This window comes from Cottoperca gobio, chromosome 18 (genome assembly GCF_900634415.1).
Source record: "Cottoperca gobio chromosome 18, fCotGob3.1, whole genome shotgun sequence".
Classification (NCBI taxonomy): Eukaryota; Metazoa; Chordata; class Actinopteri; order Perciformes; family Bovichtidae; genus Cottoperca; species Cottoperca gobio.
In genome coordinates this window covers 9,289,544-9,305,998 of record NC_041372.1, presented here as the reverse complement: position 1 = coordinate 9,305,998, position 16,455 = coordinate 9,289,544, and the positions used below count along the sequence as shown (strand labels likewise).

Genomic DNA, 16,455 nt, shown 5'->3' with positions numbered 1-16,455 from the left:
TCTTCCTCTTCTTGTCATACGTTTTGTATTCAGAGAAATACGTCAGAAAAAAACTTGGAGATGCCGGGGATTGAACCCGGGACCTCATACATGCGAAGCATGCGCTCTACCACTGAGCTACATCCCCATTGGTTAACAATTCCACAACAATCTTTTTTATATCATTCTCAGCATCAGTATCTTAAAAAAAACAGTTTTGTTGCAGTATACAACAGCGTGTCAAAATAAAAAGTATAACATTTTGCTAACAAAACAATTTTAATTTTGAAGTAGCCTATATTTAACGTAATGATTAGGCCTAGGTCTACTACTGATCTACTTTTACTACACAGCCACAATGTAGGCCTCACTATGAATGAGTCCTAAAACCAGGAAATGAGTTCCCTCATCTCGAAGTCAATGGTTTTTAGTTAGATGCTTGAAATAATGTCTGTGGTTAACACAGGTTTAAGAGATTTTCAGGTACTACATTTTCTTCTATAATCCAAAATCCAATGGAAAAATTCCAATTCAATTGGCTTTTTGTCGAGGGATTCAGGGGGATGCCAGCTTCTGGGCATCTGACATTAACAACAATATGAACAGTAAAAATGTTTTTTTTCATTTTTTTATTTTTTTCATGAAAAAAACATAATATACCACAGTCCACAATATACAGTATGCAATAGGCTGACACAATAATACAGTAATGTAAGTTTGATTTGACCCGTTTTACTTCATAAAAGGTAAACTCTTTGTTACAAACATTCAAAATCCAATCCAGTGTACTCCTGCATATGTACTAAACAGCTTCATTCACCAATCAACTTTTTTATCCTGATGCCTCAACATGAAGTGAATAAAGACCAGAGCCGTAGCTGCCATTCAGGACAATGTCTTCAGTGTTTTAGGAGGTTAATGGGGATTAGCAACCTAGGGGAATCTACATCCCATAATCAAAAACTTGATGGGTGTTTTTTCATTGGCAGTGAAGAACAGCATTCAAATCAAATCAAATTTATTTGTATAGCCCAATATCACAAATTATACATTTGTCTCAGTGTGCTTTACAGACTGTACAGGTTACGACACCCCTGTCCTTAGACCCTCTGTCCTTAGACCCTCTGTCCTTAGACCCTCTGTCCTTAGACCCTAGCATGACACAAGGAAAAACTTCCTAAAAGAAACCCCATAATTAAAGGGGGAAAAATGGAAGAAAACTCAGGGAGAGCAACTGAGGAGGGATCCCTCTCCCAGGACGGACAGACATGCAATAAATGTCGTATGTACAGGATAAACAACATAGTAAAAATAACATTTGACAGAGAATGATGTTGTATTGAAAAAGAGAAAGTTTGCATTTAGCATTTAAACCTTTATGTTGGGAAAAATATACAGAAAATATATTTTAACAGCTAATTAGTGGACTTGAACTCATGACCTCATTACTTACTAACACAATTTTCTAAACCTTCCTTGTATTTACTTTTTCTCACAGTTCTCACAGTGCAGTCATATCAATGTTCTTGCCCTCACCTACCTCTTCCTCATTCCAGATGGCACTTCCAGAGAACTGCTTTAGATCTACTAACAATCCAGTCCCTCCACGTGCTTCATCTTCATCTTCACCTTCCCCATCTCCCACTTTCTCCTCTGTCTCTCCCTTTGCCTCTGCCTGATCCGTTACACTGGCTTGATCCTCTGCTTCCGAACTCAAACCTAAGTTATCATCTGAAGTGTCTCCTCTTCCCCTTGCCTTATCACACTGCTCTACATCATCATTATCATCCTCCTCTTTGTCATCTACCTCACTGTCACTCCCCTCGCTATCACCCTCCTCCACCTGTCCCTCATTAGAATCACTTTGAGGCCACAGTTGGACTCCGAAACGTGTACCCAGAGCTAGCCCTGCCCCTCTTATCCGGTCCCTGACCCCTCCTTCCTTATACACCATGCGCCGCACGGTATATTCTCCATGTGTATCCCTGTTCAACTTCTTGTACAAGAATACCAACAATATAATCAAGACAATTAGGAAGATAAAAAGGATCAGCACAGTCCGAGTGGATGATTGATCTGTGACAGTGTCAGACATGCCTGAAGTGAAGAGAGAGAAAGGGGTTAGCATGGTCACACATTAGGATTCATTGATTTCTCTGAATGTGTTTGTATTCAGTGGCACTGTCTCTTGGGTCAGAATAAATAGTTAGACATTTTGGGACATACACATATTTGCTTTCCTGCCATTAACTTGTCTGTGCGGTTAATAGGTGAAGCAGCTAGTTAGCTTAGCTTACATAAATAGCTAGCCTGGCTCTGTCCAAAGTCTCCAGGCTCAAATAAATATTCCAGCACATAACCCCCTGTAAAACCGCTAAGCGTGTTTTTACACTTTGATTTTTGTACACAGGCCAGGCTTTGTTACGTTTCCTCGTTTCCAGTCTTTATGCTAAGATTAAGCTAGCTGGCTGTAGCTTCATATTTACTGTAGGCCTACAGAGTGTTATGAAGTTTCTCATTTAGAAAAAAAGTGAATAAATGTAATTCCTAAGAGGTTAATTTTACGATTAATTTAGTAGCTCTTCTGATTGGGATTATTTTTTATTTGAAAGAAATTCTAACCTATACACCTACTTCGGCGCCACATGGGTGTGGTTTGTCATATAAAACAATACCTTGTGTGCAAGGGAGACTAGATGATGCCAGCAAATAAATGTCATTTTTTCGGAGGCAACAACAGGTTGACGCTAAATAGTATGTGGGCCGTTTAAACCATGTCTAAATACTATTCCTTTCCAAGAGCACTAGATATCCTCTCAAAGTTATCAAGCTGTAAATCCTACAAAACTGAGACAGAATATATTTTGAAATATATTTTACCTCCTTTTCCTTTTCCTTTCCCTGTTGAGTAGAAAAGTCCCTTTGGCTTGGTGTCACAGGCAGAATCTTGCAGTCAAACTCCTTGTACTTTAAAGCAGTTGTTAATTTTTCATTGGAAGAAGATCCACTCATAAATTTATATTCAGGATCTAGAAAAAAGAAAATTAGAAAACTAAATAACAATGCATGGTGTTTCTAGCTAAACCTTTAGATGGCTTAACATAAAATGTTATCCATTCAGTTTAATTTTGCAGTGGCTTTTCAGGTTTAGCTCATTCAAAATTATCGAGGATTGCCAATAATTATGCTTTAAAAATCAATCCAAGGCATTAATATATTTGGGAAGCTGCTCAATTTGAACATAAAATACTTTTTAGAATACTAAAATGTTATTCTGACACAATTTTTCATTTTTTAATACATTTACAATCCATGCTGGCTGAAATGTTCATAATTGTAATTCAAACGTAAAATGGAGATGTGACAGGAAGTATTGCCTTGATCTTGTATGACTGTCTGCGTTGTCTGAGTGTGACAGGAAGCTAGCAGACCGCTCGCAGCATTGCTGGTTTCCTGTCATAAATGATAAGCGAACAGCATTAGTCAGTCTGCCATGAGAGGAAACTTTTTAGGCATGGTAAATGATACTATAGATCAGACATAAAGTGTTGTAACATAAAGTTTAATAAAAAAAAAATACAGATGTGAAATAAGTGCACTTAACGTCCGCTAAAAGCTGTAATGCGTGAGGATAACTGACCTTGGCGGTAAATTAATACCTTCAATACTGTAATTATACAACCTTTTAAAAGTCCATTAAATTAAAGACAAGTATCTAAACTCAGAATTATGTATATATAACCGTAATTAAATACAGAAGAGCAGACAAAAAATGAGGCATTAATATTATAATTAATTAAGTATAGACAAAAATATGTGCAGCAAAAATTAGTTAAAAAGCTGTTCAAAGTATTTTAAAAAAGGAAGGAACTAAACTGTATAACACTTACCCAAGTTGTGAGCAGAAGTTAAAGTTTGTGCTGCCAGAACAATGGTAAGAGACTGACTTGTGTGATCTAGGATAGTTTTTGAACCATGTGAGAGCAAGTGTGTGTGTGTGTGTGTGTGTGAGAGAGAGAGGGGGTGATGCATGAAATGTGGTGAAGAAAGCTTGCTGCAGCCCTTTGGGGTAGGTGGAGGCTGAAGGGGATGTGAACAGAAAATACCAAATCCAGCAGGGTGTGGTGGAAAGCACAGATAATAATGTGCAATTGTTTATGGAGACAAGAAGACATACACAATTGATTTTTTCCCCTGTACAGTTTACGTGTCACTTTCAGTTTTCAGCACAGGTGCGGTTACATTATATTAAGTTTATTAGGAGCATTCATACCCTTTACTGACTAGAACTCACCAACAGGAAATGTACATGATAGAGTGTATTAATTTCCTGTGACAGATTGCTATCTTGTACAGTCATGTCAGCGGGTTGCAGATAATAACACCTCAAGTCCACAAACGTCAGCTGGGGGTGAACATGATGTTTAAAAAATAATAATAATGTAACTTTTCACTTTGAAGTTATGCATTTTTGACATTACACTGAAAAAGAGGAGTCTAAAAGTGTTACACGAGCCAAAGACAACCCTAGAAGCTAAACCGTGATCAAGATAATTCTTTGATTTAAGCAAAAATATTAAGATTATTATTACCAACTACATATTTGATCCAATCAAAGTTCAAGAGCAGTGCACAGCTTTTCAATGTGAAACAAGTCGGCCACATCCTGTTTTCATTTCGTCGGCCAGGTCGCTATAGCCACTGCACCCAACAAAAAGAGGTGTACCAAATGTGTACAGTCATTTTACACTGTAATACCCAGTTGAGGAAATAAACATGAGAATCTTTACACAGTCACAGTAATACTTTTGGTTTTGCTATTTTCCTTTAAGAGTGTAAGGTTGTATTTTCTTTTTACCTTATCCATTGTACTTGTTCTGTCTTTTGACTTCAGAAATGATGGTTTGTTTGTTTGTTTTTAATGTCCATACTTTTGCGAAGAAAATGTAATCTGATTCTAATAGGTGTTTATACAGAAATCCATGTTCTATCTGCAACTCTTCAATAGAGATTTGAACTTTTAGAAGCTGGAACACCTATCTTCAACCTCAACAAGTTGAGCTGGACTGAGTTCTGGGATTTCTCTGAAGCTGTTTCAATGTTGATGGCTGAACAGAGTGATTGTTCTGTTGTATTACTGCCCTAATCTGGACTACAGTGCCACCCTTGTTCATGACACCACCATCAGCCTCTTTTATGCCGAATGGTGGCTTCTGTGCCTCGAGTGTGCCTTTAGTTTTCGTTTTGTCAGACCAGAGATTATTCTGTCGTGCTATTAGTTAACCTGTAGTGGTTCTATGCTTCCGGTTTTTCATGCATACCAGGCCTGTTATGTCATATAGTGTCCTTCATGGTTGGTTTCTCAGTTTGTTGTTTAAATGACCTATTAAAGACGAGAGTTCCAACTAATAATGGAAACTGCTGTGCTAATATCCCAAACTTTTGAAACTGTGTTTGCGTTCCATACTATGGGATAGTATGTCCCAATACATAGTATTTCAAATGCAGTATGCCAAAAATACCATGATTTCCTATTGCATCTGGTCAAATTTTGCAGTATGCAAGCCAGCATTCTGGCTATTCTGACCCACAATCCTTTGCGCAGGGGGATATATCATCAAGAGGGTCAAAGTTCAATTTGAAATGTTATAGACGTATACTGTATAAAATAGAGAAAGTAGTATGTCCCAATTGTATGCATACTGTATGAAACAGTATATATTTTTGTATGGGCAGCTGCAGTTCATATTAAAAGTGTTTCACTGCTCTGAAATCTACAGACAGCATCACTTCATTGTAGTTTGTGATGTGGCATCGAACATTTTTCCCCCGGTCAATTTAATTGGCCACTTGTGGACCCTGTTTAAAGTTTGAGAGGTCTTAAGAATATTTATAAAAGTGAGAAATTCAGATGGCAAAAATATATAAAATCTTTAGGGTGTTGCATCCTTTATGGCGGCAAAGTGTTTTGTGTGTGTACATATTTTTTTATTTGGAGTACGCAGCAGTTGTTTGGCACACAGTCAACACATCCAAACATATAATGACCTAGTAATTATCACAAATGTGATGATGATCAGAACACTTCCTGGTGCAAATAAAAAGCCATTGCATTAATAAAAAGGAGGAATGAATGTTTATTAAGTTTTCACAATGTAGTCTCATTAATCTGCTACTGGTTTTACAGTTAGTGTTAAGAGGTCAGTGCATAAAGAAATATAAACCCCTAAATAATAAAAGGGATAAGCTTGACGCAGAATGTACCATTGCTACACGATCATCGACTGATGGAGGTAAAAAGAATGCCTCTAAAAAGGTAATGGCAAAAAACACAAAACTAAAAAAAAAAGAAATTTCTAAAAGATCTTTCCATCTTTTAACATTTATATAAATGCAATATTAAACTGTAGAAAATGTTTCCCATTTCACCCAAACTTGGTCCTTCTCATGGCTGCAAACACTAAATATGAAGTGTTGCACTGTAACTAGTGTTAAATTATATATATATATATATATATATATATATATATATATATATATATATATATATATATATATATATATATATATATATATATATATATATATATATATATATATATATATATATATATATATATATATATATATATATATATATATATATATATATATATATATATATATAAATCACAATTTAGGCCGTGTCCACAGAACAACTCTCCCTTTAGCTTACGGCTCTGAAAAGATGCTTAGAAGTGACGACTACACTCGAGATCATGTTTTTTTTTTTTTGGGGGGGGGCACAAGATACTGCAGCCAAAAGGAAAAAGGCATGATTTCTGCGTATTTAAATCAATAACGTGGACAAATATCTTGCCTTGTGATATAACAGAAATGTTTGCAAAGCTGCAGCTCTCTCCCGATAGCGTGAGGTACAAAATCACAAGTGTTACCTTTTCATTGACTTCAAAGACTTCAAAGACTACACAGAATTACGATACACATACATATTCAACTACACTCTCATCAGCTATCAGTCACATAATTCTCACTGTCAAGGTCATGATTTGTGTACCAAAATATTTTCCTACCGTTAAACTTACACATGGCGTAAAACAAGCACAAGTCACACAATGAACTAACAATTGGGGGTCTGTTATGACATCACAGTTCAGCAGCTTTAACTACCTGGATTAAATAGCCCTAACGGTTACATTTGTGAGTGCTTTAGAGAAAGAAAATCATATTGGAGGTACTTAAATCACTTTGCTATAGTAACCTCCATTAACTTTAATATAATGCTTCTTTTCACTACTTTGTGCATTAACTTGAGGCAATGCAACACCTTCAAAGCCCTTCAAAATTAGTGTGGGGATTATGCAAAGCTCAAAGCTGCACTATACTTGCCACCAAATAGCTGCTACAATACTCCTTCATATGAAAAACAAAACATATCTCACGATCAGAAATCTCTCTATGCAGATGACACCCCATTCTCATCCAGTCTGGAAAACAAGCACAGAAACAAATTGTGGTCTCGTTTCCATCACAATAGTTGACCTGGTCGTAAGCCACTGTGATTTACAGCTAGTCGCTACCCTACACTACATTCTTCCACTCAAGTTACAGCCCACAGCTCAAGTTACTGTTGATTCTAGTAAGGCTATGGTCTATGGATTTAGTAAGAACGCTGTCCGAATGTAGTGGTTCTCCGTCTCGCTCATACATCCCCATCCTCAATCCGAGCCAGCTGCCTCTCTAGCAACTCGATTCTCTGGCTCTGAGCGAGGACAACAGCACGCAAGGCCTTCATTTCTGCTAACAGCTCATTCAACAAATCGTCCTGAAAGAAGAGAGAAGGAACAAGTCAGAAAACAACTTTGAGCATTAAAAACATTAATAAGGTCAATAGGTCTCATTCTGTCGACTTACCTCTCTCTTTGGCCTCTCAGTGTTTCCATCCGTCTCCCTTGTGGCTACTCGTGACTGTGGCACCTCTTCTTCGGTCTCCTTGGCGGCAGAGCAAGATGTAGATGTGGGAGCTGCTGCATTGCCTGCAGAAGGCGGGGCGGTCCCAGAGTCCTGCAAGACGAGCTTGGGTTTGCTTCTGAGGATGTCTCTGTGCTTGGATGGAGGAGCTGCATACCCACCACTCAGAGAGACCAACAGGGGCGGCGCATCCTGCCCAGCGATCCATTCATCAGCCAGGAGAGCCGGCTCTGAGCCAGCTGTGTCCGGGTAAAGGTCTCCCTGAAACAGATCTGACTGGAGAGGCAAGATTGAGACAGAAAAGTGTGTTAATTATACAGTTATGGATAGACTTCCAGGCTTTTAATTCCCTTTTTTTAATTTATATAATAATAAGCAATATAAATGGATTATTCTTTAGAAGCTGTGGATGGCTTACCTTTCGTGGTACAGTCATAGAAATGGGTTCCACTTTTCTTTCATGCAGTTTGTAGAACCTATAAAAAGACCAGGAAATGTGTAAACTTGTTAAAGGATAAGGCTGGCGTATTCAATGTAAACAATCCCCATGACAAGACCGACACAAAAAAAACATGTCTCTAAATGCTTTATTACTTATTGATGAGCTGTACTGTGGCACTCGAGCACAATCGTTCCTACAGAAGACATGCATAAACTCCAACATGTAGTTTCATTTTAAATAAAGGCTCATTAACTTCCTATGAAAGCAGGGCACTGTAGTTTGTAGCAAACATTACCCAAAGGAGTAAATAGTTGGGGGACTATTTTCAGCTGCGGATTAATACACACTTCATGTTCATGGTAATGAAGGAACGCGTCACCCAGTACAATAGTATATCTTTTTTTAAATTTGTTTTTAGACAATAATGGAGCTCTGTGGCACAGATGAATAAACTGTTTGAGGCTTTGGCTACACAAGCAATACTTAGTAGGGTGAGTTAATTTTTGTTTTTGATCTTTCCGTGAACATAGACATAGGAATATAATCGCCAGTCCTTTTAAAGACATTTAGCATCAATGAAAAAAATATCCACGCAAACATGACCAAATATATTTACCTGGCAATTTCACACTTGTTGACATCGACACCTCTTTTACTAAGAAAGCCTGCACCTCTCTGAGGCTCCTTGCTGCTGTATAAGCTGAGGAAGTGAACATACGGGGATTCATCCGTCACTTCAAAATAACGGATGGTGCAGTCCCCCTGAAAGACAGAAGACAATCAAATTAGGATGACTGAATCAAAAATGAATGGGAATTAACACAAATTACTAAACTAGAGTGTTCTCTATACAATCCTCAGGTCATACCTTTCCACACAGGTAGACCATGTTCGTGTCAGGGTCATAAAAGGGTAAAAGAACCCCATTACTTGTATCCATCTCCTGCACTGCCATTGGCTCAGAAAGATCCTTCTGTAAAACAAAACAAAAAACTGATTTAATACTTTTCATTATTGCTTACATACTTTCAATCCACCACACAAAACACGGATATTGGACAATTCTGCAAAACCCCTGATAATGTTCAGTGATTTTCAGTTATGGCATGTTTACGGTTAGATCTTAAAAAGGATAGGTTCACAACAAATCTGTCTTAAAACATTAGTCAGTTGCCCATGTGAACATTGAAACACCTTTTGCTCGCTGTAATCATACTAGCCATTAAGAAGATCCGTTCTTAAGGCACTTTTAGTGTAAGTGGTTAGGGACATAATTTAGTCCTTGTTGCATGCAAAAATGTGATCTGAAGCTAATATGACGCTTAAACAGTCGCGTCCATCAACCACACACATCTTTTCATCTTAAGAAATAAATAAAAAGTGTACACTACTCCTACATTAACATTGAACAATGGCATTAAATGTTTATTGTGCACTGCAGAATAATAAATATGAAAAATATTCAAAAGACTTACTGGATCCCACAATGCCATCTGTCTCTCACTCATACGGCTGAAGCCTGTGGTCAGGATCTTCCCATCTGAGAGGAACACAGCTCTCATTGGCCTGGTGCCATCGTGGACCTTCTCTTTCATCTAGAACAACAATAGGAGAATGATGAAGGACTAATGTCGAAGAAACATAACCCAGCAAAGGATGTGTACATGCAGGATGTAGTGTATTACAACTTATTTTGCATGCATCTGCAAGCATGGCAAAACATTTTTTGAAATAACCTTGAGGACGGTGCCCCGTCGCGGGTCGATGACACGCAGAGCCTTGTCCTTGCAGACGGTACAGACGGCACTGCCGTCCTTGTTCCAGCCGACACTGTAGATCATATCTGGGTGGGAATCACTCAGCTGGTACACAAGCTCCCCTGTGCCCACGTTCCACACACAAATCACATTATCGCAGCCTAGAGAGAGGAAGGCACAACATCCATCAATTCTTTAAAGGAGACATACTATTTTTATTTTCAGGTTTCTACTAGAACATGCTATATTGTTTAAAACACTAATCTTCTCATACCGCCTGTCTGAATATACCTGTATTCACTCTGTCTGAAACGCTTCGTTTTAGCGCCTGTCTCTTTAAGCCTACTGAACAAGCCCAGTCTGCTCTGATTGGTCAGTGTTTCTGATCTTGTCTCTACGCCGACATTGCAACCAGGGAATGACTGATGACTGTAGCATCACTGTCTACCTATATATAGTATAGTTGTGTCGTCACAACAATACGGAAGATCTGACTGCTTGTTTAAAAAAAAAAAGTCCATACATGCTAAATAAAAGGAACATTAAGGAGATTGCTGCCTTGCGATCTGAGAGATATGCTGAGTTTAAAAGCTAAGAGCATGTCTGATATCTGTGGAGCAATGCCATTAAGAGCTATGTCTATCAAGAGGAGGATCTGAAACTGAGATGCAAGATGTAAATGAGTACAGCTCTCAAAACAACAGCAAGCCAATGTAGGTTTCTGAGGATCGGAGTGGTTTGATTGATTTAAGAGGCAGCAGACAGAGGAGGCAGAGGAATACAGCTTTATGTGAATATATGATGTGGAGTGGGACAAAAAAAAACATTTGCCGCTCGAGTACAGAGATCTAACAGATGGGAAAAACAGGATTTTACTGTAATTATGAGTCAGTTATCTTAAAAAGGGCCCTGAAAACCTACTTTCTCATCGTTTACTGTGAGCAAACCGGTAAATCCTACACAAAGACAACATTTTATAATAAAGAATTAAATAGAATACAATAAATATGCCAAACTACTACAACTCTGAACATTAGAGATTGTATGGACCCAGTTTAGAGGTGTACTACTGCCCCCTATTTCTCTTGAGCAGGTGGCTCGGAGTTACACATTAATGTGAGCAGAAATACTTTATTTGAAACCAACTTTAAAGGGCTTTTAATATTGTTTTTCTCCTGTTTATTTTAGTTAGAGAGACAAGTGATGAATCATCACCTTAGATTTCTGCTTAATTTCTTATGTTGGACTTGCTCACCTTGACGGCAACTCCATTAGTTGCCCAATTTTAAATACACATCTTTATAGTTCTACAATCTGTAGATATAGAGAACAAACAAAGCCTGGAGTTGACAGCAGCTCACAACGTTGTGTGAAGTCAACGTCTCTTACATTAAAGTCGGCGTTATCTGCTTGTGTTTTGGGATAAATATGCTCCCGTAGGATTTGTTTTTAAAAATGAAACAACATCTAGCAGCAAAGTGTGATTATATTTCAGGTTCATCACACGCTTCTTTAAACTTGCATGGCATGCCAATTCATTGCTTGTATAACGCAGTATTATATGAACACCAACACAGTAAGATAGAAACTGTTCTTATCCTTTGACATAGTCGGCCAGCACACTCCCTTCCTTTTGTTTTTCATGTAAATATATGTAAAACAACATATAAACCACATTGGTCTTGTTGCAGGATGGTAGTTTTATTCATCTTCTCCACAGTGCCTAATGTCTAATCAAGTCATATTTCAACAATCTAAGTACTTTTTTGCGACTAATTATGGGGCACCAGGATGTGATGAATGCCGTTACCTGCAGTCAAGAGGATATTGAAGGCAGTTGGGTGCCAAGCCAGGATTCCCACTCTTTTACTGTGTCCTTCAAGGGTCACAATGGCCTCAGTCATCGGGCTCGTCAGGCCCCCGTCTGGGATCTGCCAAACCTTCAAACCACCAGACAAAGCAGACATTTATTTATGAATGTGATCCATTCAGATACATGAGAGCTACTATTGCGTTAAGTGATGCTTTGAGATATACTATTAGCTGAAACAGGTGATTGGACCGCTAGCTATTTCCACTAGCAGCTCTTTAATAGCATCAACAATACATTACTTCCTAAGAGTAGGAAGTTTACACAGCTGAGGTCAGGGTGACCCGTGTCATATGCGACACCAATAATTATTTTAAAAAGAGGGCCACAAAACCACAAGCCTCAAAACTGTTACGCTACCTTGACTGTGCAGTCCTCTGAGGCACTTGCAATAATGTTGTCGTCATGAGGGGACCACTGGATGTCCAGCACCGGTGCTGCATGGCCGCACACTGTGGGAGAGGACTGATCAATTCTGCCGCTCTGTGGGAGAGAACAAAAGGTTAACACCATGACAGCTGGTTAGAGAAACTTTAACATATTACAGGAGTTTAACCTTTGTCCACTATTTGTCTTGGAACTGTAAGAGCGCTGCGTACGCATTAGCGAGGACATGGGAGCCAGGCGTCAAAAGACTTGCTGACATATCGCTTTTAGTAGCAGAGGGGAAGATCGTAAACAAGATAGAGGCTTTTAAAATGTATTGATCCGCTGTTTATTCGATGCTGAAAGCAGACTTGAACCTTGCTGATTGGAACAACGAGAAAGGACCCTCCTCCGCCGGCTTCGATGATAACAGCGATGAATTTGGGGTTGACCGCACAGAGGGAAGTGTCCCAAGTCACGCGGGACACTCGGACGTCATCGATGCAGTGCTCCGCTTTCCACGCCTGGGCGAAGACATGGCGGAACTTGCTCTGCCTGACCACACCTCGACGGAAAGACATGTCTCTGTGGAGAAAAACAACAACCATGACAAGTGAATTTTGTGGCACATTAAGCTGAAAACAGTTGAGAGAGAAAAAGAAGAAAGCAAAGTGGTACTTAATGCTTTCTATCTTCACAACTTTTAATTAATGTCCAACAAATTTGATATTCTGTGAATTTTTCAAGTTAATTATCAGAAAGACATTCTGTGGTTCTAGCTTCTCAAATATGGAAAGAAAATGCTTCTTTAATTAAACCTTCATTTATACTTGAGAGATCATTGAGGGGCGACCCTCATTTACAATTACAATGAGTCAAAACAAAACAGGAAATACATATACAACAGGAAATAGACAATACCATTGTAAAAAAATAAGAGCCATTAAAAACTTACTATTAGGGAAAATAATTAAGATGTTAAATAAAATAAATGTCTGAAAAAAAGCACTAAAATTAGGATTTTTTCTTTTTATGGAATAATAAATTAAATAAATGTAAGAGGTAAAGGTGAAGAAAAGAGGTGCCGCTTTGTTCCAGGAGTCAGGTGCGCTAAAATCAAAATACGTTTTTTCAAGTTCAGACCTAGCTTGTGAAACACGAAGCAAGAGAAACACATGAGATAACTTTGTAATTTGTTTAACATTTGTTTGATAGTTCAATATTTTAAGGCTAAACATTTACAATTTCAGGCACTGCTGCAGGTTTCTTCAATTGATGTTATGGAAAAGTTATTATTTTTTCCACTTTGAACCGCACAATACATTTTAGAATATAAAAGCCTGACATGGACGATGCATTAAGACTAAGTTGACTATTCTCATGAGAAACAAGAAACTAAAGTTTTGGCTTAAAGCATTTATTTTCTTACTTCTGCTATTCTGAATTTTACAGATGAATATGTGTAATTTAAAAGTATATAGCAGTAGTTATAGGTTTAAAAAGATTGTGCGATCCTATGTGGATGGGCTTAAATGACAAATTGAAAGAAAAATCATAAATATACATGAACGCTAAATGAAGGCTTTAGTCACGTCCATTCCTGAAAAGTGGAATCTGTGTGTGTGTGTGTGTGTGTGTGTGTGTGTGTGTGTGTGTGTGTGTGTGAGAGTGAGAGAGAGCTAGAGCCAGAGAGAAAATGGGTAGTCAAAACAGCAGGCAAATTCTTTACCAGGAGTCTGTTCTGAAAAGTACAGTCAGGCTTCAGTGGACACAAGGGCATGATCTGCCTGAAACCAAAACATGCTGTGGCAGTGAGGGGAAGGGGGTTGGGCAGTCAGAGCTGCTGAGGCAGGGGAGGCAGTAACTCTATATGCCATCTACCTAATGTTTCACAGTTGTCAAAGCAAATTGTGTTTTAGCAGGTAATGCTGGCTGTCGTCTCCATTTTCCCCCCAGCTTGTGAGGATAAAATTGCTCCAAGTCCATGCAGATTGTAACACTTCCATTGGTAACGGTGGTTTTAATGCACTCCTATATTATTACAAAATATCCAAACAGTATTTTTTTACATAATTGATGCTTGGGGTTTCTATTGTTGTCTACACACAATGCGAGGAAATGTGGCTTTGCCAAGAGTAACTACAGGCATGAGCAACAAAGGACGTAGAGCAATGCGTAGTTAATCCCAGAATAAGACATTTAAAGGAAATGGCAATGTTGTTATTTTCGAGCACAATAGCATACCTGGCTTTCGACCTCTCCTAATTGGAAAAAAGGATCACCAAAGAATCGGGCGTGACAGGAGGAGGCCAATAAAATAATCCGCCGCCAGCAGCAGTAACTTAATCCTCTCCTGTGTCCAGGCAGGCGTTTACGTCGATTGCGCAGACCTATAACAAAATACGTCCACTAGTAATACATACCCATTCTTATTATTACCACATTTTCAGCTATTCTCATGTTGGTTTATCAGTAATTACGCATGTCTGATGGAGTAAAAGCCCAACCTGATAGCGCATGTCCCGTGCTGATATGTAGCTACAGTAAATGGTGCACAGCGACGCTGATGGAGCCAAGCTGATGGTGATGGTGTGGGAAGAAATGCAGACGGTGTTCGCCCCGTCTCCTTTATAAACGACTGATTTAGATTCAGCAGAAAAGCAGAATCCTATACACTTCCGCTCAAGGGCAGGATATACCAAAGACACGCAGGAGTCAAGAGGGAGATCCGTCTACATCCAGATTCCTGACTGCCAGACCGGATGTAGACGCGCATGCAAAAACGGCCCAAAACGGCAGGATGAGATATTAGCTAGTTTATTGTACTTACGTACAAACTAAGTAATTAAACAGCCATACATATGTCAGTGTCCGGTAGAACAATATCGCGCATGCGTAAAACAAAAGCGCATGTTTTCCATTTGTAAACTATTTTGTGAAGACGTGTCCGCTTTTGTAAACTTTAAATCGGTTAAACAGATGCTAGAGCAGAAGAATACATACTTTAACTCAAGTGTCTGCTGACTTTCAATGATTAATGAAGGTGTAAAGAAAAATACATTTTTATTTCAGATATTTTACCATACTGCAACTCACAACCAGATGCCACTGGACTCGTTTTAATGTTTCTGATTTATTTGGAAATATAATGTATAAGATAGAAAGATATTTGCTCAGTCAAAATAATGTTTACTAAAAAAGTTTTAAATAATCAGGGAATATTGGGCTCAGAACAATACATTGTAATCACATGAATTCTGTTATCACAGATTCCCTTTTTAATACATTTATTCTGAAAAAAAAATGAAGTAGGTTAGTTAAGACGTATTTAGCTACCTAATTGTACTATACAAATTAAGGGTTTTTGCCTTTATTGATAGTAGCACTAAAGATAGACAGGAAAGGGGGAGAAAGAGGGGGCGACGTGCAGTACAAAGGCTCGCGGGTCGGATTCGACTCATACCGCTAATAAGGACTCAGCCCAAGGGGAGTCCGTTCAAATTGTTTTAGCATTTTATTGTGGTAGATTTGTTACGCTTCTGAACGTGTAATGCATGATGCATGGCCCTTTATCGCCACACAGTGTTGTCACAAGGCAGGTTCATGAAGTAGTGTTGTGAAGTCAGTATAGCGAATCACGGTTACGAAACTATAAATACACTAGTGGTACCGCTGTGCAACAGGTGGCTCCGTGGCGCAATGGATAGCGCATTGGACTTCTAGGCTCATATGTAGTAATTCAAAGGTTGTGGGTTCGAGTCCCACCGGAGTCGAATTTTCTTTTCAAGCAGCTTGTTCGTCATTTTCTATTCGTGTTTATTTACTCGTGATAAAAAGATAAACGTTTTAATTAATAAAAAAATCCTAGTTTACAGTCTCTAGATTTTCATTTGCATCATAAGGTAACGTTAGCTAACTCCAGCTAGCCAACGTTAACGTTATTAACATACGCTAGTTTTTTTTTTACAGTGTATGTGTACTAAATAGTATACTAAACTTTAGATGTAATTTTATGTCAATTTAGTTGACATTATGTAACAACCGTTAACTTCATATACGTATTATTTAGA

General features: G+C 38.4%; 1 protein-coding gene and 2 non-coding genes across 3 annotated transcripts; 1 reads left to right on the top strand and 2 right to left on the bottom strand.

Annotated features, from left to right (window-relative positions):
• Positions 1-55: 55 nt before the first annotated feature.
• On the bottom strand, positions 56-127 carry trnaa-cgc (transfer RNA alanine (anticodon CGC)). The gene has a single exon. It is a non-coding gene; the product is annotated as a tRNA-Ala (tRNA).
• Positions 128-6,690: 6,563 nt separating this feature from the next.
• coro1b (coronin, actin binding protein, 1B) lies at positions 6,691-15,104 on the bottom strand. The gene is made up of 12 exons (XM_029455166.1): positions 14,893-15,104; positions 14,630-14,775; positions 12,763-12,970; positions 12,380-12,502; positions 11,960-12,089; positions 10,129-10,310; positions 9,868-9,987; positions 9,261-9,365; positions 9,009-9,154; positions 8,369-8,426; positions 7,894-8,226; positions 6,691-7,804 (listed from the first exon to the last, which is right to left on the bottom strand). The coding sequence occupies exons 3-12, from the start codon at positions 12,964-12,966 to the stop codon at positions 7,682-7,684; spliced, it is 1,524 nt and encodes a 507-aa protein (XP_029311026.1). The 5' UTR covers positions 12,967-12,970; positions 14,630-14,775; positions 14,893-15,104; the 3' UTR covers positions 6,691-7,681.
• Positions 15,105-16,070: 966 nt separating this feature from the next.
• Positions 16,071-16,158, top strand: trnar-ucu (transfer RNA arginine (anticodon UCU)). Its single transcript is given in 2 exon segments — positions 16,071-16,107; positions 16,123-16,158. It is a non-coding gene; the product is annotated as a tRNA-Arg (tRNA).
• The last annotated feature ends 297 nt before the right edge of the window (positions 16,159-16,455 follow it).